The sequence below is a fragment of the Microtus pennsylvanicus genome, chromosome 3 (genome assembly GCF_037038515.1).
Source record: "Microtus pennsylvanicus isolate mMicPen1 chromosome 3, mMicPen1.hap1, whole genome shotgun sequence".
In the NCBI taxonomy this organism is placed as follows: Eukaryota; Metazoa; Chordata; class Mammalia; order Rodentia; family Cricetidae; genus Microtus; species Microtus pennsylvanicus.
The window spans coordinates 99,045,689-99,072,130 of NC_134581.1; the positions used below are offsets into that span (position 1 = coordinate 99,045,689).

Sequence of the window (26,442 nt, forward strand, 5' to 3'; positions counted from 1 at the left end):
GGAAGGGAGGGAGGGAGGGAGGAAGTCAGTCTCTAATATCGACCAGAGAGGTCTCTCTATTTCTTTTTTTTTTTAATATTTATTTATTATTTATACAATATTCTGTCCGTGTATATGCCTGCAGGCCAGAAGAGGGCACCAGACCTCATTACAGATGGTTGTGAGCCACCATGTGGTTGCTGGGAATTGAACTCAGGACCTTTGGAAGAGCAGGCAATGCTCTTAACCTCTGAGCCATCTCTCCAGCCCCCATGGTCTCTCTATTTCGAGACAGGGTCTCATTGGGTAGCCCAAGCTGGCCTGAACTTGCTTTGTAGCCCAAGCAGGTATTGAACTATTTAGATCCACCTATTTCTGCTTCCCAAGTGCCAGGATTAAAGGCATGTGCTTCCGTGCCAGTTTTTGGTGTTGTTTTTGTAAATAAATGTTGTGTGTGTTTTGTCTGCATATATATATATATCTGTGTACCACGTTTGTGCTTGGTGCCTGCGGCGGTCAGAAGAGGGTATCGATCAACTGGAACTGGAGTTATGGATGGTTGTGAGCTGCTGTGTAAGCGGTGAGTACTGAACTTGCGTCACCTGGAAAAGCGGCAAGCGCTCTTGGTGCTGAGCCAGACCTTCCTAGAGAGAAAGACACAGGCCCACGTCAGAAGTGAGGAGACTTGGTCAGGGATCAAGGGTTGGGGTATGATTTAGTAGGTTTCTTGGCTAATATGGGGCTGGACAGACCAAGGACAGGACCATCGTCAAAGTGGGGTCTCATGGAGAAGAGTATTGAGGAGTAACTTTTTCTCACTGTTTTGTAAAACTGTGGCTCTGGCTGGGTGGTGGCGGCACAGGCTTTTAATCCCAGCGTTCCAGAGGCAAAGCCAGGTAAATCTGAGTTCAAGGACAGCCAGGGCTACACAGAGAAACCGTGTCTCGACAAAACGAAAACTTGGTCTCCTACTGTCTAAATTATTCACGACGTACCCCACCCCCCATGATGTTGGATTTCTGACCCTTCCTCTGCCAAGGGGGGTACTTGGGCTGCATGAGACCAGGAACTTCAAGTCTGGGTGACTGCAGCCTCCGAGTACAGGTGTGTACCTGCAGAAACTTAAGGCTTCCAGGCCCTTTGCCCACAGACCTCACTCTTCCGCCCGGCCCTGCCGTCCTGCTCTGCGTTTCCGCCCTCATCTCGCACATCCAATCGCAGAGGCCTCAGCGTTTCCGCTTGCCGCTCCAACAAATCATGACTAGGAGGTTCCACCACTACGACCATTCAGAGCGAGGCCATTCTTGTACGATGGCCAATAGGAACGTAGGATCATATGCCTAGTGGGCCGGACTGCGGCCAAAGGACATGCGCGATTCAGGCGGCCAATGGCCCGCTGCGCGTCGGTTGTGGATTTGCAGCTGCTCCCCGCGGCAGTGGGGCGGGGTCCAGGGTCCGAGCCTGAGTACCCTGCAAAGGGTGAGTGCGGAGGGGCTCCCCTCCGCCCCTGGGACGCAGGCGGGAGGAGGCTGGGGCCTTGCAAGCACTAGCACTTCCCCGGAGTTGGACCAGGAGCACCCGCTGTCTCCGTACTTGTCGGTTTCCTGTAGAGTGCACAGTGCTGTTATTGCCTGAGCCAGATGGGTCGGCAGGTTTTCGGGCGATGGGTGGGGACAGATGCAGCTTCTGCAAGTACAGACCCTATGTTCGTCTTCAGAGCTGGGCCGGGATCTTCGGGAACCGGGAAGGAGGAAGTGAGCTCTCCCAAAGGCCCCAGTCCCCGGGATGGTGTTTTGAACGTGAATAGATTATGGTAACATCTATTAAACGTTTACTGTTTGCCAGACACTTTCCACTGAGCCTTTGAAGTAGCCACTGGTTACTCTCTTACCGCGTGTGGAAACTGGCCCGGAGAGGAGACAAGTACCGGCAGATCTGATTTTCAGGGCACTTACAGTAACATAAATCATTAAGGCTGGTGGGCTCAAGGCCGGGTGTGCTGGCGTACGTATGCCTGCAATCTCAACAGAGGCAGAGAAGGGGATTTCTGTGAGCTCTAGGCTAGCCTAGGCTATATAGTAAAATGCTGCCTCAAAAAAGTGTACACATGTGTATATGTACATATATATAATAAAATGCTGTACTTAGAAGACTGAGGCAGAAGGATCACCATGAGTTGGAGGACAGTGTGAGCTACAGGGTGAATTCTAAGATAGCCTGGGCTACACAGACCAATATAAAATAAAGGGTGAATGAATATTCCCTCCGTTGGTAAAGTGCCTGCAAGCAGAAGGATCCGAGTTTGACTCCCAGGACTTACATAAAGTGGAGTGTGGCAACGGTCACATGTCACCCCAACACGAGGGGATAGAAACAAGAAGGTCCTAGGGGTCCAAAACAGTGACCCTAGGTTTAGTAAGACCCTGTCTCAGTAAACAAGGTGAAGGGGCAGGAGAGATGGCTCAGACTTGGTTCCCAGCACCCACATGGCAGCTCACAACCATATGTATTACTCCAGTTCCAGGGGATCCGATACCCTCTTCTGGCCTCCATCAGCACCAGGCACATATGAGGTAGAGCACAGACATACATGCAAAACGTTCACACGCATTTTAAAAACTAAGGTGGAAAGTACCTGATATACACTTCTGGCCTCCATGTGTGCACACACATGCACACATTATGCGTGTACATATATGCATACATTATGCATGTACACACATGCATATACCATGCACATATATCCCTGCATACACTATGCACACATCCATAACACCATACACACATATACATATACCATGCACATACACACTCATATACCTTCATATACCCATACACTATTAGTGCACACTTATGCTTCATGTACATACATATTTATGCCAGATACACATATGCCTGAACACATATGCATACAACATGCATACCATGCACACACATATACCATGTACATATATACCTATTCATACACACACATGCACCATGCTCACAGAATTGTTTTTTAAATTGTGGAACCTTGTCCCTGAAATGTGGCATCCCAGGTGAGCATCCCCCCATGTGGAGTGAGAGCAGCCCTGGTCACCTATTGGGGTGGATCTCGAGCATGGAAAGAAAAGTCGTGATGGCGAAGCTCGTTTGGATTTGGCTAAGTCACATGTCTTTAACTGTGTTTGTGTGTGCATGCATGCCATAGGACAGCTCAGAGCAGTTGGTGCTCTTCTTCCACGCTGTGAGTTTGAAGGGTTGGACCCAGGTTTTCCAGCTGAGCCCCGTGGTTCAGTAGTGCTTTTTTGGTGGTATTGGGGATGAAGCCCGGGCCTAGAGCAGGGAGGATGCCTGCTGCTCTGCCCCTGCTGGCCGCTCCTCCACCCCAGTGCAGTCTCTTTGGGTCATATTTGGTGGTTGTTTTTCCTGCCTAGTTCAGGTTCCTGTTGGCCCAGTACCATGCAGAACCAGGTTGGAACATCTTTTTATAGCAACGGTCTCAGCATCTCTGCTTCACACAGGGAAATGGAGTACCAGAGAGGTTAAGTGCATCGCCTGAGGTCATATCAAAGTTCCTAGACACACCACCAGGTTTGTTGCATCAAGCCCGCCTACCTTCTGGGAGCTTTGTTCAGAGCAGAAATTCATGGATTGGTTGATTGACTGATGGAGACAGCATCTCACTAGCTTGGAACTACTTAGATCAAGCTGGCTTCAAACTCACAGAGTTCTGGAGCTAAAGGCATGCACTAATGTGCTTGGCTTAAATTTATTATTATTACTTTTTTTTTCCGTTTTGGTTTTTCGAGACAGGGTTTCTCATTGTAGCCCTGGCTGTCCTAGAACTCACTCTGTAGACCAAGCTGACCTCAAACTCACAGAGATCCACCTGCCTCTGCCTCCCAAGTGCTGGGATTATTTATTTATTATGTACACAATATTCTGTCTGTGTATGTCTGCAGGCCAGAAGAGAGCACCAGACCTCATTACAGGTGGTTGTGAGCCACCATGTGGTTGCCGGGAATTGAACTCAGGACCTTTGGAAGAGCAGGCAATGCTCTTAACCGCTGAGCCATCTCTCCAGCCCCCAAGTGCTGGGATTAAAGGCATGTGCCACCACTGCCTGGTTTTATTTTATTTCATTATTTACTTATTTATTTATTTTTGATTTTTCGAGACAGGGTTTCTCTGTGTAGCTTTTGGGGCCTGTCCTGGAACTAGCTTTGTAGACCAGGCTGTTCTAAAACTCACAGAGATCTACCTGCCTCTGCCTCCTGAGTGCTGGGATTAAAGGTGTCCACCACCACCTGGCAAAATGGCTTTTTTTTTTAAAAAAAAAAAAAAGATTTTTTTTGTTTGTTTGTTTTGGTTTTGTTTTGTTTTGTTTCAAGACAGGGTTTCTCTGTAGCTTTGGAGCCTGTTCTGGAACTCATGCTATAGACCACGATGGCCTTAAGCTCACAGAGAACCACCTGTCTCTGCCTCCCAAGTGCTCCAATTAAAGGCGCATGCACCACCACCACCCCTATTTTATTTTTATTTAGTATTCTTATGGTATTTTTATGTTCTTAATTTTTATTTTATGTGCATTGGTGTTTTGCCTGCGTGTATATCTGTGTGAAGGTGTCAGGTCCCCTGGAACTAGAGTTACAGAGAGTTATGAGCTATCACGTGGGTGCTGGGAATTGAACCTGGGTCCTCTGGAAGAGCAGTCAGTGCTCTTCAGCACTGAGCCATCTCTCCAGCCCTGTTATGCTGTTTTTATAAGGGTATGAAGAGCACTGGTGTAGCCCAGAGGACAATTTTAGGAGCCACTTGTCTCCTTCCATCATGTGGGGGCCAGGGGTACAGCTCAGGTCTCCAGACTTGGCGGCAGGTGCCTTTGCCCACAGAACCATCTCCCAGGCCACTATCTGTTTACGTGAAGACAGAATCTTATGTATCCCTGGCTGGCCTCCACTACCTTAGGTATGTGAGCCTGACTTTGATCCCTCTGAAGTACTGGGGTAGCGGGCAAATGTTCCCCTCCTCGTGCACTTCAGAGTGGCTGTTCACACTGCCATAAGATTACTGAAGGAGAAAGCGGACTGTGGTGACTCGTGTTTGCGGTTCTGGCAGTCAGGAGGCTTTGGAGGAAGAGGCCCCAGCAGCTGTAGACAGACCTTGTGAACCTCTGCCCTCCCAAACACAGGACAGGAGGGGTCGGTCTGCTGGCACTCTGTACACCTGTAGTCCCGGTTACTTGGAAGGCTGAGGCAGGTGGATTGATTGAATGTAGGGATTGAAGAGCAGTCTGGAAATAGCATAATGAGCTCTTGTTTCAAACTAAATAAATACTTCGTGGGCGGTAGGTGACACATGTTTTTATTTTGTTGTTGTTTATTGGTTTATTCATTTTTGGTTTTTAGAGACAGGGTTTCTCTGTGTAGCCCTAACTGTCCTGGAACTAGCTCTGTAGCCCAGGCTGGCCTCGAACTCACAGAGATCTGCCTGCCTCTGCTTCCTAAGTGCTGAGATTCAAGGCATGCTCTAATATTCTGGGCTGACACACAGGCCAGACTCTGGAGGCAGAAGTAAGCAGAACTCTGTGAGCTCCAGGCCACCACCAGAGCTGCACAGTGTAACCTTGCCTCAAAAATTAATTAATTAATTAATTTTAAAAAGGTACATTAAAAAGCCAAAGACGCAGTTGCACAACTGTAATCCCAGCATTTGAGATTCAAACATTACAATCAGACTTCAAGAACATCCTTGTTTACTTATAAATTTGAGGCCAGCCTGAGTTGCCTGAGAATTGCTTTTTGTTCGTTTCTTTTGGGGCAGGGCTTCTCTGTGTAGGCCTGGCTAGCCTGGCACTCGCCCTGTAGACCAGATGGTCTTGAACCCAGATCCCCTGCCTCTGCCTCCCGAGTGAGAATTGTTTAAAAAAAACACAAATGGGGCCTAGTTATATGGTTAGGTTCAGAGGCTGAGCTGGAGTTCGGTTCCCAGCACCCACATCGAGTGGCTCATAGCTGCCCGGAACTCCAGTTCAATGGGAGATGTCTTCTCTGGCACCCACACCCGTGGGCACCCCAACATACGGCACAGATCTTTAAGAAAAAGTACAGTATTAAGTTGGAGGCGAGCCTGGACTACATGAGACTGTCTAAATACACAAAATTAAACAAAACTGTAAGTCGGCTTTGCTACCGTTAAAACTGGCAGTCTCAAGTCACTCAGCATTCCTGCCCGCAAACAACTGTATGTATTGAGGCTGAGGGAGGGCAAGACCCCCGCTCTTTCCTTTGGACTTCAGCCTGGGTGCGTGGGAGGCTGAGGAGTTAAGAGTCCTCTGGGTTGTGGCCCGAATCTAACGGCCTGTCCTTAACCAGCAGTGAATGGTGGCAACTATGCCTCTGTGTGGGCGGAGAGCCATGTCAGAAGACAGCAGGGCAGATGGCACCGAAGCTCAGCCCCTGGTACCCACGGAAAGCTTGATGGTGCTGCTGCACTGGACTGGGCCGGAGGGCGGGGAGCCTTGGGTCACCTTCAGCCAGACGGCTCTGACTGCCGAGGACATCTGCATCCAGATTGCACACAAAGTCGGTGAGTGTGGAGCCTGGGGAGGAGCAGCTGGTGGTGTGGTTCATACTCATTGGACAAAGAAGAGTGAGTCTGAGTGCCAGCTTAAGTTGGGGCCAGTGGGGGGCTCTTATTCTAGAGGGCAAGGGAAGAAAACGCTGCTGAGCCGGGGGTGTTTGTGATCCCAGACTTGGGAAACTGAGGCAGGAGGATCACAAGTTCCAGGCCAAACTAACTACACAAGAAGACCCTGTCTCAAAATACGTGTGAGGCTCAGTGGTAGAGCTCTTGCCTAGAAACGCTCATCTCAGTGCTGGAGAGCACTGACTGCTCTCCCAGAGAACCCGGGTTCAACTCCCAGCATCCACATGGACGCTCACAACTGTCTGTAACTCCAATTCCAGGGTATCTGGTACCCTCACATAGACATACAAGGCAAAACACCAATGCACATAAAAATAAATAAATCTTTCAAAAAAAAAAAAAAACAAGCCCCCAGTGAGGGGCTGGCATGTGACCCAGTGTTATAACCCCTTCCCAGAATCCCCCAGTGAGACGTCAGGGTGTGGCTCAGTGGAACCTGCCCAGTTTGTGCAAAGTTCTAATTTCTATCCTCTGTATCTGCCAAATAAAGGCACTAAAGCTGTCATTAGTCCCACCCCCAACCTCGTTTAGACTAGTCACGCGTCCAAAGTTCTGCCCTGAATTCCATTAACACATGCTTTGTCGATTAAGATTCCAGCTTGTAAATGCTAGGACATGTTCAGACCGTCACAGGGAGTGTGCTGGCAATCTGACTGCGACATCTCTCACTGCCCGACTTTCTGTTGTGTTGATGTGACCAATGGGACCTGAACTCTATGGAGAAAATGGCCTCCGCACAGGTCCAGGGTACCACCCTGTTTGAGGAACCAAAAGACCTTCAGGCTGAGTGGGGTGCGGCTCTAAGAACTGGGAAAAGGAAGTAAAAGTTGAGGCTTAGGGCTGAAGTTGGCACTCACCCTGGTTGAACACTTACCCAGCACACACAGAACCCTAGCTTCCATCCCCAGCACCGCTGAGCCAGGCTCAATGGTGCAAATCTGTCGTCCCAGTACTCTGGGAAGTGGAGGCAGGAAGCACAGAAAAAAATTCAAGGCTAACCTCAGCTACATATGGACTTAGAGACCACCCTGGGCTCTGTGAGGCCCATCTCAAATCAAGCATCAGAGAAAGAAGCCAGGTCCTGGTCACTCAGCACTGAAGGGGTTGGGATTTCTCAGTGGGCAGTAATAGGGAGTCGTGGAATGGTTGAGGCAGAGAGTAAAGCAGTTGGCGTCTTAGAAAGCGTGGTGGCGCATGCCTTTAATCCTAGCCCTCGGGAGGCAGAGACAGGCAGATTTCTGTGAGTTTGAGACGAGCCTGATCTACAAGAGCTAGTTCCAGCCGGGCGGTGGTGGCGCACGCCTTTAATCCCAGCACTTGGGAGGCAGAGGCAGGTGGATCTCTGTGAGTTCGAGGCCAGCCTGGTCTACAAGAGCTAGTGCCAGGACAGGCTCCAAAACTGCAGAGAAACCCTGTCTCGAAAAACCAAAAAAAAAAAAAAAAAAAAAAAGAGCTAGTTCCAGGACAGGCACGAAAGCTAGGGAGAAACCTTGTCACAAAAACAAAAAAAAAAAAAAAAGAAAGCTGTTTCACAAGCGAGGTACCTTATCTTATCAAACCTGTAGTGAAGGTATGTGTAATAACTTTGGAGAGCAATTTGTGTTTATCTTACAGGCTGAAACCTTTGTTCTTTTTTTTTCTTTTTTTTTAAAAATATTTATTTATTTATTATGTATACAATATTCTGTCTGTGTGTATGTCTGCAGGCCAGAAGAAGGCACCAGACCCCATTATAGATGGTTGTGAGCCACCATGTGGTTGCCGGGAACTGAACTCAGGACCTTTGGAAGAGCAGGCAATGCTCTTAACCACTGAGCCATCTCTCCAGCCCATTTTTTTAAATATTTATTTATTTATTATGTATACAATATTCTGTCTGTATGTCTGCAGGTGAAACCTTTGTTCTTGTTGTTTATTTGTTTGTGTGTTAAGTGTGTGCCGAGACAAGGTCTCTCTGTGGAGCCCTGGCTGTCCTGAAACTTACTCTGTAGCCCAGGGTGACCTGGAACTCACAGAGATTCACCTGCCTCTGCCTTCCGAGTGCTGGGATGTGCCACCTGTTTTGTTTTGTTTTTGAGACGGGTTCATGTAGCTCTGGCTGACCTCCAACTTATATGTAGCAGATAATGACTTTTGTTCTGCCTTAGCCTCCAGAGTTCTGAAATCACATGCCACTTAGTCCAATGTTCCTATCTTAGCTGCAAAGGAATCTGGGAAACGTAGTTCTGGGAAGCATTGACATGGTGGAAGTTCTGAACTGCCTTGTGTGTCTTTCAGTATTTGATAAGTCATAGACAGGAGAGGCGTGGGAAGAGTATGTGACAGGAGTTAGTGAGTTGCAGTGTCCTCAGAGCTAAGGTCTGCAGCTGATGGGGCTTCTGACTTCATCCCTCCCGTCTTCCGTCTTCCAGGCATCACTCCACCCTGCCTGAATCTCTTTGCCCTCTATGATGCACAGGCCAAGGTCTGGCTGCCCCCAAACCACATCCTAGACACATCCCGAGATGTGAGCCTAAGGCTGTATTTCCGAATGAGGTAAGTGAAGGTCTCTTGGAAGGTGTGTGTGTTCACGAGCACCACAGCACAGGTGTAGAGGGAAGTGCAGGATATCCACCACGCCACAGTCTCTCAGGTGGAACACAACATTAATTACCCATCAGGCCTCCTGCCTGGCTCTGTTTCTCCTTCCCTTCTTGTAGGTTTTACTTCCGGAACTGGCACGGCATGAGTCCCCAAGAGCCAGCTGTGTACCGATATGGTTCCCCGGGGTCAGAGCAGGGTGTGCAGCTCTTGGACTCTGCCTCATTTGAATACCTCTTTGAGCAGGTATGAGCAAGGACGGAAAGGACTCCCTTCCACTTCCCACTCCACTGCAGCTAATATGATTCAGCCCATACTAGCTGGGGTCTTTTAGCTGTCTTTACCAAAAGAAGTTGGAGTGAATGAGTGCTCCGTGTGATTAATAATGTCTGACACGGTCTCCAAATCATGAGGAGGCGGTGTACATGGTGTTTCTGTGATGTACATTTGCTCTTTCTAGGAAAATACTTGTCTCTCCCTTCCCCACAAGGTGCTAGAAGCAGGGAGTTAGAGTTTGTTTGCAATAAAGCAAACACCTTCCCTCCCCTTTCCTATGCATCCCTCTACCCCTCAGGGAAAACACGAGTTCATGAATGATGTGGTGTCGCTGCGGGACCTGTCTAGTGAGGAAGAGATCCATCACTTTAAGAATGAGAGCTTGGGCATGGCCTTTCTGCACCTCTGCCACCTTGCTCTCTGCCGCGGTGTCCCCCTGGAGGAGATGGCCAGAGAGATCAGGTGAGTGGCAATGGAGTAAGTGGCTGGAGCCCCCCACGCCCAGGGCACCGGGGTGGACCTTTCATGTTGCCTTGGTTTATCCAGCAAACACTGATCGCTAGCTGTGGACTCACACAGGGCCACCTCTGGGAGCTCACATCTGGTAAAGCAGATTGGGTACTAAAGGAAATGCAAACACTGACTCTGCAGAGGACCTGAGTTCAGTTGCCAGCACTTTGACTGGATGACCCACAATGGTCTATAACTCCAGCCCCAAGGGACCAAACCCTCTTTTGGCTTTCACTGGCACGCACATGCACAGGCACACACACAGCATGCACATAAAAAATAATATAATAATATAGTCTTTATTATTTATTTTTGAGACAGGGTTTTTCTGTAGCTTTGGAGCCTGTCCTGAAACTCGTTCTGTAGACCTGGTTCTGTAGACTCACAGAGATGCGTGTGTCTCTGCCTCCCAAGTGCTGGGATTAAAGGCGTGCATCACCACCACCTGGCAAATAATACAGTCTTAAACAAAATACAAACATGAAATGTAGAAGAATTGAGTGGATTCAGAGAGTATACATTATTTATGTTGCTTGTTTATTTACTTTGTTTTTCTTTTTTCCCCCTTTTTTTTCTGAGACAGGGTTTCTCTGTGTAGCCCTGGCTGTCCTGTAACTTGCTCTGTAGACCAGGCTGGCCTCAAACTCAGAGATCCTCCTGCTTCTGCTTCCTGAATACTAGGATTAAAGGAGTATACCACCACTCCCCAGCCTACTCTGTTTTTGAAGACATTACTTCAGACTGATTACAGTGGAACACACATTTAATCCCAGTCCTCTGGAGGCAGAGGCAGGAGGACCTCTGTGCATCTGAGACAGCCTACTGTATATAATGAGTTCCAGAACAGCCAGGGCTACATAGAGACCCTATCTCAAAAAGAAAAAAAACCTATAAAAGCCCAGCCTTTAGAAGTGGGGTTCCCTGTGGGTACAGGATATAGACTTCTGGAAGGCAGTTTCTGGAAGCTCAGAAGGCCCTCTCTCTGGCCAGGCACGTGGCACAGATGTGTAGCCATAGTCACCAGTGCACTGAGACAGAAGAATTACAAGACAAACAGTTAGGGTCAGGGACTGGAGAGATGGCTCAGCAGTTAGGAGCACTGGCTGCTCTTCCGGAGGACCTGGGTTCAATTCCTAGCACCCACATGGCAGCTTACAACTGTCTATAACTCATGTCCCAGGGGTTCCAATGCCCTCACACAGACATATGCAGGCAAAACATCAATTCACACAAAATACAAACAAATAAATTTTAAAAAATAGGGCCAAGCCGGGCGATGGTGGCGCACGCCTTTAATCCCAGCACTCGGGAGGCAGAGGCAGGCGGATCTCTGTGAGTTCGAGACCAGCCTGGTCTACAAGAGCTAGTTCCAGGACAGGCTCCAAAACCACAGAGAAACCCTGTCTCGAAAAACCAAAAAAAAAAAAAATAGGGCCAGATATGGTGGTATGCATATTATTCTTGGACTTGAGGTAGATCCAGGAAGATTACTTCAAGTTTGAGGTCAACCTGGGCTACACAGTGAGATCCAGGCCAGCCTGGGCTACTATAAAAGGTAAGGTAAGGAGCTGGAGATGGCTGAGTGCTCCTGGCTGCTCCTGCAGGGGACCAGAGTTCAGTTTCCAGCACCCACATGGAGCCTCACACCCACTCTTCAGTTCCAAGGAATCTGACACCCTCTTCCGACTATTGTGGGGACACACACATGAGGAATAAAAATAAAAACTGTTGAGACAGAATTTCACTGTATAGTGCTGGGATTAGGGTCTTTATTCCTGCATTCATGACATAGGCCTGCTGTCTAGATGAGGCAGCAGAAAGGTTCAGCCACTAACCCCATGTCACCCAGCCTTTCTGGCTACCCAGGCTCTGACATGTCCCCTGTGTCCTCTTTCAGCTTTAAGAACTGCATCCCTCGTTCCTTCCGCCAGCACATCCGTCAGCACAATGCGCTCACGCGCCTGCGTCTCCGCAGAGTCTTCCGGCGATTCCTGCGGGCCTTTCGGCCTGGCCACCTCTCCCAGCAGGTTGTGATGGTTAAGTACTTGGCCACCCTGGAGCGGCTGGCTCCTCGATTTGGCTCAGAGCACATACCGGTGTGTCATCTGGAGGTGCTGGACCAGCCTGAGAGGGACCCCTGCTACATCCAGAACAGTGGGCAGACTACTGGAGACCCAGGCCCAGAGCTGGCCACCAGGCTTCCCACCCACGAGGTACTGGTGACAGGCACCAGAGGTATCCAGTGGCGTCCACTACAGATCCAGGTGAGCACTCAGCTGTGGGCTCCTCAGGGTAGCTCAAGTGAGCCCTGTCCTCGTCTGACCGTGGAGGCATGGCAGGGCAGGGTGTGCACATAGAGGTCAGGTGATCTCTTGGGGAAGCGGGTTTCTCTCTGGGAATCAGACTCCAGTCGTCAGGTTTGGAAGCAAGCACTTTTGCCCGCTGAGACAGCTTCCTGACCCTTGAGAGTCTATTTTTTATTTATTTTTGTTTTGTTTTGTTTTTTGGAAGAGGGTTCTTTGTGTAGTCCTGGCTATCCTGGAACTCATTCTGTAGACTAGGCTGGCTTTGACCTCATAGATCTGCCTGCCTCTGCCTTCTGAGTGCTGGGAGTAGAGGTGTGTGCAACCACTGCTCAGCTTATTTTTATTTTTTGAGTTAGTGTCTTATGTACTGGGATTCTAGCTGACCCAGAGCTCAGCTGTGTAGCCCAGCCTGGACTTTAAGTCATGTCGATCTTCCTGCAACTTTCTGACTTTTGGAGTTGAGAGCTTAAGCCCAGCTTCCTTCTGTCCTTTGAGGGGAAATTAAGCTAACCTTGCCAGGGCTGGAGAGACGGCTGAGTGGTTAAGAGCACTGACTGCTCCATTCCTGGCACCCACATGGCAGCTCACAACTGTCTGTAACTCCAAGATCTGACTCAACATGCAGGCAAAACACCAATGCACATACAGTAAACTATAAACTATCCTTGTCCTGTGTGTCCCCTGCCTCACCCCACCTCCACCCCGACTCCCTGGCGTGGCTTTTAGGAATCTGCAAGAGGTAACAGCAGAGGGAATCCCCAAGGCAACCGATCTGGGAAGAAAGTCAAGGCCCCTGAGGTTGCCGAGCAGCTGGCCAAGAGTCCTGGGGAGCCATCCTGGACCTACTTCTGCGACTTCCAGGACATCTCCCATGTAGTGCTAAAGGACTGTCACGTGCGCATCCACCTTCAGGACAACAAGTGCATGGTGGGGCCCCTGGGCAGCAGGCTGGTGGAGGTGGCTCGGACCTGTCCTGCCAGGCTCCCTGACCATGCCCCCTGGCCCACAGTTGCTGTGCCTCCGTTCCCGGGCTGAAGCCCTGTCCTTTGTGGCCCTGGTGGATGGCTATTTCCGCTTGACCGCCGACTCCAGCCACTACCTGTGCCATGAGGTGGCACCCCCGCGGCTGTTGACCAGCATCCAGAATGGCATCCATGGGCCCCTGATGTGAGTGATGGTGGCCTGAGGGTGTCAGGGCTGGCCGTGCCAGAGGCTGCGTCCATGGTCCACCTAGTATGTGTTCATGCAGCTGCCACTACACCGAGGTGCTGCCGCCAGCCCAGTTAGCTGTGGGCACATGAGTGTCACCATGTTTGTGTCTGACTGTCTGGCCTCTGTGTATGCCTCCTTTTAGTCCTCATTTTTGTTGTTGCTGTTGTCACTTCTGAGATGTCAAGGCCCTTCTACTAGTTTATTTTTTCATTACTATGATAAAATGCCTTAGTCTGGACTCTTTTTTTTTTTTTTTTGGTTTTTCGAGACAGGGTTTCTCTGTAGCTTTGGAGTCTGTCCTGGAACTAGCTCTGTAGATCAGGCTGGTCTCGAACTCACAGAGATCCGCCTGCCTCTGCCTCCCGAGTGCTGGGATTAAAAGGCGTGCGCCACTACCGCCCGGCTAGTCTGGACTCTTAAGAAGAAAGGTTAGCTGTGGTAGCGCACAGCCCAAACCAAGCAGGTCAGCTTGGGCTATATAGTGAGAGCCTATCTCAAATTTAAATTGTATTTCTTTTTTTTTTTTTTTTTTTTTTTGAGGTAGGGTTTCTCTGTGTTCTCTCTGTAGCCATACTGTCCTGGAACTCACTCTATAGACAAAGCTGGTCTTGAATTCCCAGAGATCTGCCTGCGTTTGCCTCCCGACTGCTGGAATTAAAGGCATGTGACACCACTGCTCAGCTCAAAATTAAATCTAAATATTTGTTTTTTATTATTTTAAATTATGTTTGTGGTATGTCTGTACACTTGAGTGTAGGTGCCCACAGAGGCCAGGAGCATCAGATCCTCCTGGGACTGGTATTACAGATGGTTGTGAGCCACCCAGTGTGGGTGCTGGGAACTGAACTTGCATCCTTTTGAAGGGCAGTAAGCTCCTTTAACATCTGAGCCATCTCTCAGGCCTTCAAAATTAAGTTGTAGGAAAACTGTCTAGGGGACTTGGGAAATGACTTAGCAGATAGAGTGCCTGCCTTCTCCTGTGAGGGTATGAATGTGACCCTAGAAGACACGTGGCTCAGCGGCTGGTGCGTGGAGTCCCAGCACTCCTACAGTCCATGGTAGGTAGAGGACTCTTTGGAGGCTCCTGCCTCTAACAGGACAGAAGGCCAAGACTGGTACCTCTGACATGCGCACAGTGGCATGCACACCCGTACTCACACTGATCTGTGGCTGTAGCTCAGCTGTAGCGAGCCGTAGTAGTACTTGCTAGTGGATGAAGCACTGATTGACTTGGCTGTGGTGGCGTGCACCAGTACTCCCAGCACGTGTGTGGTGGTCACCTGACAACCCGGAGTCCATCTTGGTGCTGGGGAACAAATTCAGGTCATGAGATTGGGAGTCATCCATCTCCCTGGCCCCTTGATTTGTGTTTGAGACAGGGTTTCAGTAAGCCCAGACTAGGCTTGAATTCTGCAAGGGTGACCTTGAACTCTCTGTCCCCCTGCCTCCAACCTCCCAGCACTGGGACTAGAGATTGTGTTATCATACCTAGTTTATGTCTACCTTTTTTTTTTAAGTTTTTTTTGTAATTTAATTTTATATGTATGTTTTTTGTGTGTGTTTGTCTTGTTTTTCTGCCTGCACAATGTGCATATCTGGTGCCCACAATGGCTGGGAGCTACAGAACAGGTGAGAGCCCCCTTCTTGGTGCTGAGAATTGAACCTGGGTCCTCTGGAAGAGCAGCAAATACCCCTGAGCCATCTCTGCAGCCCATCGTGTCTGACATGTCATCACTGGGTGTAGGACCTGACATGAGCCTCAGAGGAGACAGAACACATGGAAATGGTGTACCCACATGGCTCTGTGACTCATGGTGACCAACTGCACACATGATCTGTGTTTTGGGGCCAAATGACTATCTCTTCACTGGAAGTAACTCTGTCCTGTTGTGGCCATGTCTGGGTGTGACCCGTGTAACATCAGGCAACTGTTTTCTTGTCTCAGCATCTGTCACTTCGTCAGTGGCTGTGTTTGATGTTAGGCACAGGTGACTGTTTTTACATGTATCTATGTCAGTGGTCATATGTATGTATACATGTATATATTCACCTATTGTCAGTAGTTCTGAGATTTTTTTATACATTTACTTATGTGCAGGGAGACATGTCCTAGTGTATATGGGGAGGGCAGAGGGCAGCCTGCAGGAGTCAGTTCTCTGCTTCTACCATGTGGGTCCTGGATGGCGAACTCAGGTCATCAGGCTTCAAGTGCCTTTATCCACTTGCAGGCTCCCTGAAGGTTTTATCTGCATGTGTGTGTGTGCAAGGCAGCCAAGGTGGCCTTGGGTGTCTTCCTCAGTCGCTCTCCATTGGTTTCTTTTTATTCTTCATGTTTATATATGTGTATCTGAGTGTACGCCACATGTATGTGGTGCCCATAGGATTCTCTGCAGCTGGAGTCACAGGTGGTGTGAGGTGTGGGTGCTAAGAGTGAACCCCTGGTCCCCTACAGGAACAGCAAGCCCTGTTACCGCTTTAGTTTTTGAGGCAGGTCTCTGAGACTGGAGTTTGCTGACTGGCTAGACTAGCTGAGCTGTAGCCTTAGGGCTGGATTACAGGTGCATGCTACTACTCCCAGAGTCCCACAAGGGTGCAGAGATCTGAGCCCTGATCTTCCAAAGTCTCCATTCCCTCCACTTTTCCTTGAGACATATTCATATTATGTAGCCCAGGCTGAACTTGAACTTTCAGTGATCATGTGACCTCATCCTCCTGAGAGCTGGCATTACAGGTATGTACTGCCATCTCCTGTCCCTGACTTGTGTCTGGCTGATGTGTGTGTCTCTGAGCAGGTCTCTGTGTTCATTGCCTAGCTGGGTTCCACAGTGACTACAGGAGGCTGATGGTGTTCCCGTCCTCTTCCTCTCCCAGGGATCCATTTGTGCAAGCCAAGCTGTGGCCGGAGGATGGCCTCTACCTGATCCAGTGGAGCACCAGCCACCTCCACCGTCTGATCCTCACTGTGGCCCATCGAGACTCAGTGGGTGTGGAGCCAGGGTGGAGGCTAGAGAGGTGCACCTTTCCGCCTGACCCCTGCTCACATCTCCTTCCCACTCTCCCAGGCTCCCAACAGCGGCCCCAAGGGTCTGCGCCTCCGAAAGTTCCCCATCACCCAGCAACCTGGAGCCTTTGTGCTATATGGCTGGGGTCGCTCCTTCGACAGCGTGGGGGACCTTCGGGTCGCCTTGCAGGGCTGCTCGCTGCGGGCTGGTGACGACTGCTTCCCTTTGCACCACTGCTGCCTGCCCCGGCCAGGAGGTGAGTAGGACAGCCGGAGGCACCAGGTAGGGCTGACACCGTGTGCCCTGAAGCCAGCCCACGAGGGCAGTGTCTGCTCCTGTGCCTAGAAATCTCCAACCTCTTGGTCATGCGGGGGTCCAGTGCCCACACCCGGCCTCTCAACCTCAGCCAGCTCAGCTTCCACAGAGTTCACCAGAATGAAATCACGCAGGTGGGTCCTCTGTGGCAAGGCATGTGGAGGGGGCGGGGCGGGGCGGAGTCAGCACTGCTACATTCAGTAGCTCCTCTTGCAGCTGTCCCACTTGGGTCAAGGCACGAGGACCAATGTTTATGAGGGCCTTCTAAGAGTGGGAGGCCCTGACGAAGGCAAAACCGACAGTGGATGCCCTCCTGAGCCTGGCGGGGGCAGTGGGCAGCAGCTCCGAGTGGTGCTTAAAGTCCTGGACCCCAGTCACCATGACATCGCCTTGGTAATTATACAAGGCTGGCCCTGGGGTGTCTGAGAGGACTGGGAAGGATGGGGTGGGTTTGCAGGAGCCTGACCTGCCCTGTCCCCACAGGCCTTCTATGAAACAGCCAGCCTCATGAGCCAGGTGGCACACATGCACCTGGCTTTCCTGCATGGTGTCTGCGTGCGTGGCTCAGAGAGTGAGTTCACCCCAAAACCCAACTGGGTTTGAATTCCACCCCTCTGTACCCTCTCCCTGGCCTGTATCCTGACATCCTGACTCGCCAATCTTTTTTTTTTTTTTATTTTTGGTGGTACTGGAGATGGAACCCAGGCTGTCACCATTGGCATGTGGGGTAAACACTCTGCCCCTAAGCAGTGCCCCCAGCTCCTCACTATATGGTATTCCAAGCAGGGGCTCTATCGCTGAGCCACACCTCCAGGTCCTCACTGGGGGATTGCAGGCAGGGTTCTGCCTCTGAGCCACACCGAAACCATCTGTCACTGCCTCCTGTAGTCTGAGATCAGGCCTTCATCTTCAGCGTGCCCACTCCTCACCACACGGATGAGCGGCCTCTGGATGCTGTACTGTACTCTGAGCCTCCCCCTTCCCTTGACTCCTTTTTATACCTGCTTTGCCCAGTCTCCTTGACCCAGACCATGATGTCTGGCTCTGTCGAAGTCATCCCATAATTCCTTTTGCCATACTCTGAGCTCTTCAGCACAGTGGCCCCAGGCAGATCCCAGACCTGTTGTGATCTCAGTCACCCTGTGTTCCCACCCTGCGTAGACACCTCTGTTCCTTCCCTGCCTGTCCCCGATTGTGACCCTGCAGTGTTCCATGTGTGTCCCTGATGCTGCTCTCCAGCCTGTACCTGGCCTCCTGCTGCTCACCTCTGCCCATCCCCCTCCCACCTTCTCTCTCCTTCCTGTGCTTGTCCTCTGTGTGGATACTTACTCTGTGTTTAGATTCCCCATTTCACCTCTGCCTGGCCCTCTGCTCTGCTCGTAAAGTCCCCAACCACAATGCAAACTCAGCCTGGCCCTACATCTGTCCTGGTCTCTGGAGGAAGAGGCAGGTGACTGCCCCTCCAGTACCATCTGTCCTGGTCTCTGGAGGAAGAGACAGGTGACTGCCCCTCTAGTACCATCTGTCCTGGTCTCTGGAGGAAGAGACAGGTGACTGCCCCTCCAGTACCATCTGTCCTGGTCCCTGGAGGAAGAGGCAGGTGACTGCCCCTCCAGTACCATCTGTCCTGGTCCCTGGAGGAAGAGACAGGTGACTGCCCCTCCAGTACCATGTGTTCTGGTCCCTGGAGGAAGAGACAGGTGACTGCCCCTCCAGTACCATCTGTCCTGGTCCCTGGAGGAAGAGACAGGTGACTGCCCCTCCAGTACCATCTGTCCTGGTCTCTGGAGGAAGAGGCAGGTGACTGCCCCTCCAGCAGCGGAATCTTTGCAGATATCATTGTGACAGAGTTCGTAGAACATGGTCCCCTGGATGTGTGGTTACGGCGACACAGGGGCCGAGTGCCTATGACCTGGAAGATGATTGTGGCTCAGCAGCTGGCCAGTGCCCTCAGCTACCTGGTATGTGGACCTGAGGGGGTACAAACTAGGTGTTGGTGGTAGTGGCGCACGCCTTTAATCCCAGCACTCAGGAAGCAGAGGCAGGCGGATCTCTGTGAGTTTGAGGCCAGCCTGGTCTACAGAGTGAGTTCCAGGACAGGCTCCAAAACTACACAGAGAAACCCTGTGTCAAAGAGAGAGAGAGAAAGAGAGAGAGAGAGAGAGAGAGAGAGAGAGAGAGAGAGAGAGAGAGAGAGAGAAAGAAAGGGAGAAAGAAAATGGGATGCAGTGAAGCCAGGTATGGCAACACAGACATGCCATCATTGTGTGTAGGAACTGAGGCAGGGGAATCTGGAGTTCAGCTATGTAGTGAGTTTGAGGCTAACCTGGGCTACACAACACCCTGTTGCAAGCATTGGGAAAGGAAGGGGCTGGGGCTGTAGCTCAGTTGGTAGAGCACTTGCCTAACTCAGACAAAGCCCTGGATTCCAGGCCTAGCTCTGTATAAAGAGGGTGTGATGTGTGCTTGCAGTGCTGCACTGGGGTCTCAGGGCCATCCTCTGCTAAGCTGTGTGTGCGTGCCCAGGCGAGAACCAAGATGTCTTCCTTATTTAAGGAGAATAAGATGTTCTTATTTCTTGAGGCAGGGACTTGCCAAACCCAGAACTCACCTATACAACTAAACTAACTAGCCTGTGGAACCCAGTGTGTACCTGTCTCTACCTCCCCAGCTCCAGGGTTACAGACAGGCACATGCTGCCAAGTCGTCTCATGTAGCCCAGGCTGGTCCCAGATGCATTATGTAACCAAGACTGGCTTTGAACCCCTGATCCTCCTGCCTCCGCCTCTTGAAATGACGGGCTTACATTACCATGCCTGACACCTAACTTCAGTTTTTACCTTGGCTCCATCTGAAGATGTCCTGTGTTGAGAGAGGGATAACTGTGCTTAGAGCAGTAACAAAATAATGTTAGGAAGCAGTATGAACTGAGCAGGGGAATCTGGGAAGATCGTGATGAATGCTTGCTGTACAGCCATGAGGACTTGAATTTATATTCCCAGCACCCACATAAAAAGTCAGATGTCTGTAACCCTAGCACCAGGGAGGCAAAGACAGGAGGGTCCCTGGATCTCACTGACGGGCTGGCTTACCCAATCAGGGAGCACCAGACTCAGTGTGAGACCCTGTCTCAGAGAATAAGGCGAGGAGCAATTGAGGACACCACCTGGTCTCTGACCTCCACAGGCATACTCCCCCAGGAGCACAAAACACACACACAATGCAGACAGAATTGAGGGCCAGATGAGCTGACGTGGACAGGAGGCACAGTTAGGAGTTGGGACTGAGCAGAATTGGAAAGAGATGGACTGAGCTGGCCTCACCTGACAGGAGAGGAAAGTTGCTGCCAGGGAGTCTTGGGAAGATCATATTCGGGGATGTGTGAAAACAGTCTGTGCAAAGGTCCTGGGGCAGTGGTGTTTGGAGACTTACAGTGAGGTCTTTCTAGTTTTTTATTTATTTATTTTATTTATTTATTTATTATGTATACAATATTCTGTCTGTGTGTATGCCTGCAGGCCAGAAGAGGGCACCAGACCCCATTACAGATGGTTGTGAGCCACCATGTGGTTGCTGGGAATTGAACTCAGGACCTTTGGAAGAGCAGGCAATGCTCTTAACCTCTGAGCCATCTCTCCAGTTCCTCTTTCTAGCTTTTTGTTCCTGGCCAAGAACCTTGGCTACACACTCAGCTCCCAGTGTTACCTGGTACTGATAACATTATATTGTTATCCCAATAGTTTGACAATTGTCATTTTCACACAGCTATCCCTGTGGGGAGGAGCCTATGGATAGGGTGGTGGTGGAATCTGGACCCAGCCCTAGGAGTCACGCCCTTTTTCTCCTTTGCCACTCAGGAGGACAAGAATCTGGTTCACGGGAATGTATGTGGCCGGAACGTCCTGCTGGCGCGGCTGGGGCTAGAGGAGGGTACCAGCCCCTTCATCAAGTTAAGTGATCCTGGCGTGGGCCAAGGTGCCCTCTCCAGAGAGGGTGAGTTCTGGAGTGGGGCATAGGGAGGCCTTCCCCTGCTCTTTCTGCCCTCGCTGATCTCTAACCTGTGCTTCCCAGAGCGGGTGGAACGCATCCCCTGGACAGCTCCTGAGTGCCTGTCTGGAGAGATCAGTAGCTTGGGTACTGCCACGGACATGTGGGGTTTTGGTGCCACCCTTCTTGAGATCTGCTTTGATGGGGAGGCACCCCTGCAGGGTCGTCGCCCCTCCGAGGTATGTCCTAAGGATTTCGGTGGACTCTTAAAGGGTTCTTTGGTTCATTGAAGTGGCTGAAAAGATTTCCTAGAGAATGTTTCATTAAATGTAGACTTTTGCTCATGAGCAGGGCTAGGAAGTGCAACCTTGGTTCCAAGCACAGCTTTTGCAGAGGCCTGGGGGCATTAAAGGGGCTGAGCTGAGGGCAGGGAGGAAAGATTGAGAGATGGAACGGCTTGGGGAACCTGCTCCAGCTTTGCAGAGCCAGCCATACCATTTGGCTGTGCCTTTTGGGGAAGGTGTGGGCAGAATGGGAGGCTCACTGTCTGGGGTCATCACCCCCACAGAAAGAACGATTCTACACAAAGCAGCACCAGCTGCCTGAGCCCTCATGCCCGGAGCTGGCCACACTCACCCGCCAGTGCCTGACCTACGAACCAGCACAGCGGCCATCATTCCGCACCATTTTGCGGGACCTCACCAGGCTGCAGCCACAGAGTGAGCCAGGGCCCTGGGGGTTGGGTGCGCAGCTGGAGTTCCTGCCGGTGCAGGCACTGCCCATCCAAAATCTGCACGGGGGCACAGAGCATGGCAGGTTTTGACTCACCTAAAGGTGTCCAGGTGAGAGGGATGCTGGCGAGCAGGGACCAGCCATGTGATACTGAAGGGTCTAACTGAAGGCCTTGGCTTTTCCAGATCTAGTGGGTATCTCGGCTGTGAACTCAGACTCAGCAGCATCAGACCCCACGGTTTTCCACAAACGTTATTTGAAAAAGATCCGGGATTTGGGTGAGGTGAGAGCTAGGCTGGGGAGCTGGGTGGGAGCGGATGGCTGGGGCATAGGTTAGCGATGTCGGGGTGGGGTTTGGAGAGCTGGAGGAAGGGGGAGGGCTAGGATGCATCTGAAGGAAGTCTTGTTTAAGAACAGTTTGGAGGGCCAGTCATGGTAGGCAGGCTTTCACCACTCACCATTGGGGCAGGGGCGGGTGGAGCGCTGGGTCTGAGGCCAGCATCTGTGTATCAAATTCCAAGCCAGCCTGTGCTCCATAGTGTGATTCTCTCAAGCAAACAAACAGAGAGAAAGATGGGGAGACTCCTCGGTTTTGGGAGAAGGCAGTTCATTGGGCCTAGCAAGCTCTACCGCCTGGTTCTGACTGTCCTGCCCACTTCTGCCAGGGTCACTTTGGCAAGGTCAGCCTGTACTGCTATGATCCAACCAATGATGGCACCGGCGAGATGGTGGCTGTGAAAGCCCTTAAGGAGGGCTGTGGTCCCCAGCTCCGCTCAGGCTGGCAGCGGGAGATCGAAATCCTGCGGACCCTGTACCATGAACATATTGTCAAGTACAAAGGCTGCTGTGAGGACCAAGGTGTGCCAGGCCATGGTGTGTGGGTGCAGGGCCTAACCATCTTGGCTCAGTTGCCGTAGGGGTGTGGCTAAGTAGCCTTCTTAGTTGAGGGTATTGCCTACTGGGGCCAGGATGAACAGGAGCCCCCCCACTCCACCCCCACCTGCCTAGCACAGGAACAGGGTTCTACATGGGTCCCTCTCATCCATGGACCTGCCCTAGTGTACACGGGGTACACGGGTCTTGGTCCTGTCCCCCTCCCTCCCCCGGGCCGATCTGTGCAGTGCTCAGAGCTCCAGGATACTGGGATTCCAACCCTCTGTCAACTTCCGGCCCTTATGGTCTCTTCCTGACAGGAGAGAAGTCTGTACAGCTGGTCATGGAATACGTCCCCCTGGGCAGCCTTCGGGACTACCTGCCACGGCACAGCGTTGGGCTGGCTCAGCTCCTGTTGTTCGCCCAGCAGATCTGCGAGGTGGGATGGCCCCGCCTCTCGTTCCAGAGCAGACCACCCCTGCTTCTGTTGGTCCTGAAGGGGTCTATCCCTGCCCATGCTCTTGCTCTCGGTCTGGACTCTTTTCACTTTGTGGCCACACCCCCATAAGCCTCACCCCTAATCCCTAGTTTCCTTATGACTGAACCCACTCACCTTTTCTTGGCTCTTCCCACTAATCCTCCCCAACACCACCACCAATTTAGCCTATCTTGCCTGGCCTAGTATCTGCAAGCCCCATCCCAAACCCTGTAGAGGATTGAATATTTCTAGACCCTAGACCCGTCTAGCTCTGCTTGGCCCCGCCCACCGAGTCCCACCTCTTCTTAGTTGCACCCTAGCCTAACTTACCCCCAAAGCCCCACTCCTAACCTTGTAGAGATTTGCACATTCCTAAACTCACCCACCTTTGCTTGATCCCACCCCTTACAACACCCTCCTTGCTGGCCTCGTCCAAGCCTCGCTCTGGCTCCTTTTGCTTGCTCAGACCGAAGCTGAGCCTGACTCGCCCTGCCCCACCCCAGGGCATGGCCTACCTGCACGGGCAACACTACATTCACCGAGACCTAGCCGCGCGCAATGTGCTTCTGGACAATGACAGGCTGGTCAAGATTGGAGACTTTGGCTTAGCCAAGGCAGTGCCTGAAGGCCATGAGTACTACCGCGTTCGCGAGGACGGGGACAGCCCAGTGTTCTGGTGATCAGGAGTGGATACAGTCGGGAAGTGGGGGGGGGAGAAGGAGGAAACTCTGGGATGCAGAGGGAAGTTGGGCGGGGCCGAGGTACGGAAGGGGCAGGACTAAAGCCCTGCAGTGCAATTTGGTTTGGTTTAGTTAAATCTGAAACCCAACTAGATTCTCAGGGCTCTTCTGACTGGATGTGAACTGCAGGTCTAGCCAGCCAGTCCTGAGCCTCCTCTGTCTCCAGGTATGCCCCGGAATGTCTGAAGGAGTGCAAATTTTACTATGCGTCAGATGTCTGGTCTTTCGGGGTGACCCTGTACGAGCTGTTGACCTACTGTGACTCTAGGCAGAGCCCCCCCACGGTGAGCGACAGCTACCCAACTCTACCCTTGTGTTTGCTGGGGACGTTTCTAGAAAAGCAGGCATTTCAAGTTCAGCCCCTCAACACAGGCAGGCTCTTCACTAGCCTGTTCAGCCTTGCCTGATTGTGAAGGTATTGCCTGGCAGTGTGGGAGCTGTTTTGTTTCCATGGAGTTTGTCTGAATGGTTCTTTTTCACCTGTTTATTGTGTGTTGTTGTGTGCGCCCACATGCCACAGCACACACATGGAGGTTGGATAAGCGGGGGTGTTTCAGTACCAGATATATAAAGTGAGGGAGCCTGTCCCGGAACTAGCTCTTGTAGACCAGGCTGGCTACCACCGCCTGGCAAGGGGAAGGTTTGTTTTTTTTTTTTAATTTTTATTTAACTTTATTTCATGTACATTGATATAACGATGTCAGATTCTCTGGAACAGGGGTTACAGACAGCTGTGAACTGCCATGTGGGTGCTGGGAATTGAACCCGGGTCCTCTGGAAGAGCAGTCAGTACTCTTAACCACTGAGCCATCTCACCAGCCCAAGGGGAAGGTTTTTAATTGAAAACATGAGGCCTATGGAAGAGTCCAGAGCAGGGGAAGAAAACAGGACTAGACATGTCCAGTAGACTAAACTGGGCCATGGTGCTGGGCAAAGAGAAGAGTTAACTGAGAGATGATCCCAAGAAGCCACGGAAGCCGGGCGGTGGTGGCGCAGGCCTTTAGTCCCTGTCTCAAAGGACTAGGACAGAGAGGGATAGATAGAATGGGACTTTTATTTTTTTTGCCCTCCAGCCTCCCCTTGCCTGTGCACACTCCATATCTGGGACACGGGTTTGTGGCTTGTGCAATAGTTGCTGTCAATTGTGCCGCAGAAATTCATGGAGCTCATCGGCGTCACCCAGGGCCAGATGACCGTGCTGAGGCTCACGGAGCTGCTGGAGCGAGGAGAGCGGCTGCCTCGGCCTGACAGGTGTCCGTGTGAGATCTATCTCCTCATGAAGAACTGCTGGGAGGCAGAGGCCTCCTTCCGACCCACATTCCAGAATCTTGTGCCTATCCTCAAGACAGCCCAGGAGAAGTACCAAGGCCAGGTGCCTTCAGTGTTCAGTGTGTGCTGACGGTCAAGGGTGTCGGGATAGATGGGCCCCACAGAGAAGCCTCCACACGCTCTACACCTTACTCTTGCCTGGAAACCCCTATCAGTGAACAGACAACTTTTCCTTCCTTGACCATGAACCTGAATGGACCCTGGATGTGCAAAAAGTCCAAGTGGATCCTCGAGTCTTTCATTTGGGTCTGTTCATTGTCACAGTGGAGACCCATCATCTTTACCAGCTGGGAGGAAACTGTTTGCTTTGCTGGACGCCTGAGGGCTTTAGGGTCCACATTCAGCAAGGTGGCACAGCCGGTGTGCAGATAGAATGAGACTTCAGAAGAAGCTGGACACTTCTGATCACCCCTCAACCACCAGCCAAGCTGGGGTGTGACTGGCAAAGCCTGTGCTTAGCAGGGGGGAAGACCTGGGTTCCTTCCCTAGCAACCAAGCCACTAGCTAGATCAGTTCCCAATAGACAGAAGGCACCCGATAACTGCTTGCTGGAGGCTGGGGAGATTGCTCAGTCAGTGAAGCACTTACAGAAGTGCTTGCTTTACAAGCATGAGGATGTGAGTTCAATTCCCAGCTTGTCCCAGTATTGGGGAGGAAGAGACAGAAGCTCTCTGGGGCTCACTGACCAGCAGCTTAGTCCGTTCAGTGACACAGGCCAGTGAGAGTCCCTGCCTCCAAACAGGGTGTGACAGTGCCTCAGAAAGAGTACCCAGAGTTGTCCCCTGACCTCTGCACAAACACATGGCCACACACCTGCGTATGCACTTGCCTACACACTCACAGGAGGGCCATTTGTCACACACGGAGGTCCTGTGTGACCTCAGGTAAATGTCTTGATCTCTGGGCCTCATGTCTCAACTATGGGGATGGTCAGCCTTTCTACCTCATAGGACTGATGAAGAGCACTGATGGTTGTGCTTAAACTGCTTAGGAGGAGACACAGATAAGTGTTTAATAAATGTTTATTACCATTCTGGTGTTTTCGATGAAGAGGTGAGATTGAGACAGGCAGTAGGAGTAGATGCAGTTGTGAGCGGCAGAGAAATAACTGCTCCCCAAGGGTTTCTAAAGACATCATGGAGGCTGGGCGTGGCAACACAAACTCCTCATCTTCGCAAGCAGGATGGGCTGTTGGCCGTGTGCTCAGAGGTAGAGCTCCTGCCCGCTGTGCACACGGCCCTTGATTCTGTCCCAAGGGCCACAAATGGACTATGAGGGGTTTTTGTTTTGTTTTTCGAGAAAGGGTTTCTCTGTAGTTTTGGAGCCTGTCCTGAAACTCTCTGTAGACCAGGCTAGCCTTGAACTCACAGAGATCGAGTGTTGGGATTAAAGGTGTGCGCCAACACCGCCCAGCCAGAAATGAGTTCTTCAGC

The 26,442-nt window shown here is 51.2% G+C and overlaps 1 protein-coding gene across 10 annotated transcripts; it reads left to right on the plus strand.

Annotated features, from left to right (window-relative positions):
• Positions 1-1,329: 1,329 nt before the first annotated feature.
• Tyk2 (tyrosine kinase 2) lies at positions 1,330-25,190 on the plus strand. 10 transcript variants are annotated; one of them, XM_075966669.1, is made up of 24 exons: positions 1,348-1,458; positions 3,483-3,552; positions 6,339-6,549; positions 9,081-9,204; positions 9,369-9,495; positions 9,824-9,987; positions 11,933-12,299; positions 13,068-13,268; positions 13,351-13,508; positions 16,425-16,533; positions 16,616-16,811; positions 16,901-17,004; positions 17,087-17,263; positions 17,354-17,441; positions 18,704-18,831; positions 20,728-20,863; positions 20,942-21,096; positions 21,426-21,576; positions 21,775-21,872; positions 22,255-22,462; positions 22,783-22,901; positions 23,444-23,616; positions 23,847-23,964; positions 24,834-25,190. In XM_075966669.1, the coding sequence occupies exons 3-24, from the start codon at positions 6,342-6,344 to the stop codon at positions 25,077-25,079; spliced, it is 3,555 nt and encodes a 1,184-aa protein (XP_075822784.1). In that variant the 5' UTR covers positions 1,348-1,458; positions 3,483-3,552; positions 6,339-6,341; the 3' UTR covers positions 25,080-25,190. The 10 variants fall into 10 exon arrangements, with proteins under 10 accessions (XP_075822790.1, XP_075822792.1, XP_075822784.1 ...); XM_075966668.1 differs by having other exon boundaries at positions 1,351-1,458; positions 3,401-3,552; XM_075966667.1 differs by having other exon boundaries at positions 1,354-1,458; positions 3,396-3,552.
• Positions 25,191-26,442: the final 1,252 nt, after the last annotated feature.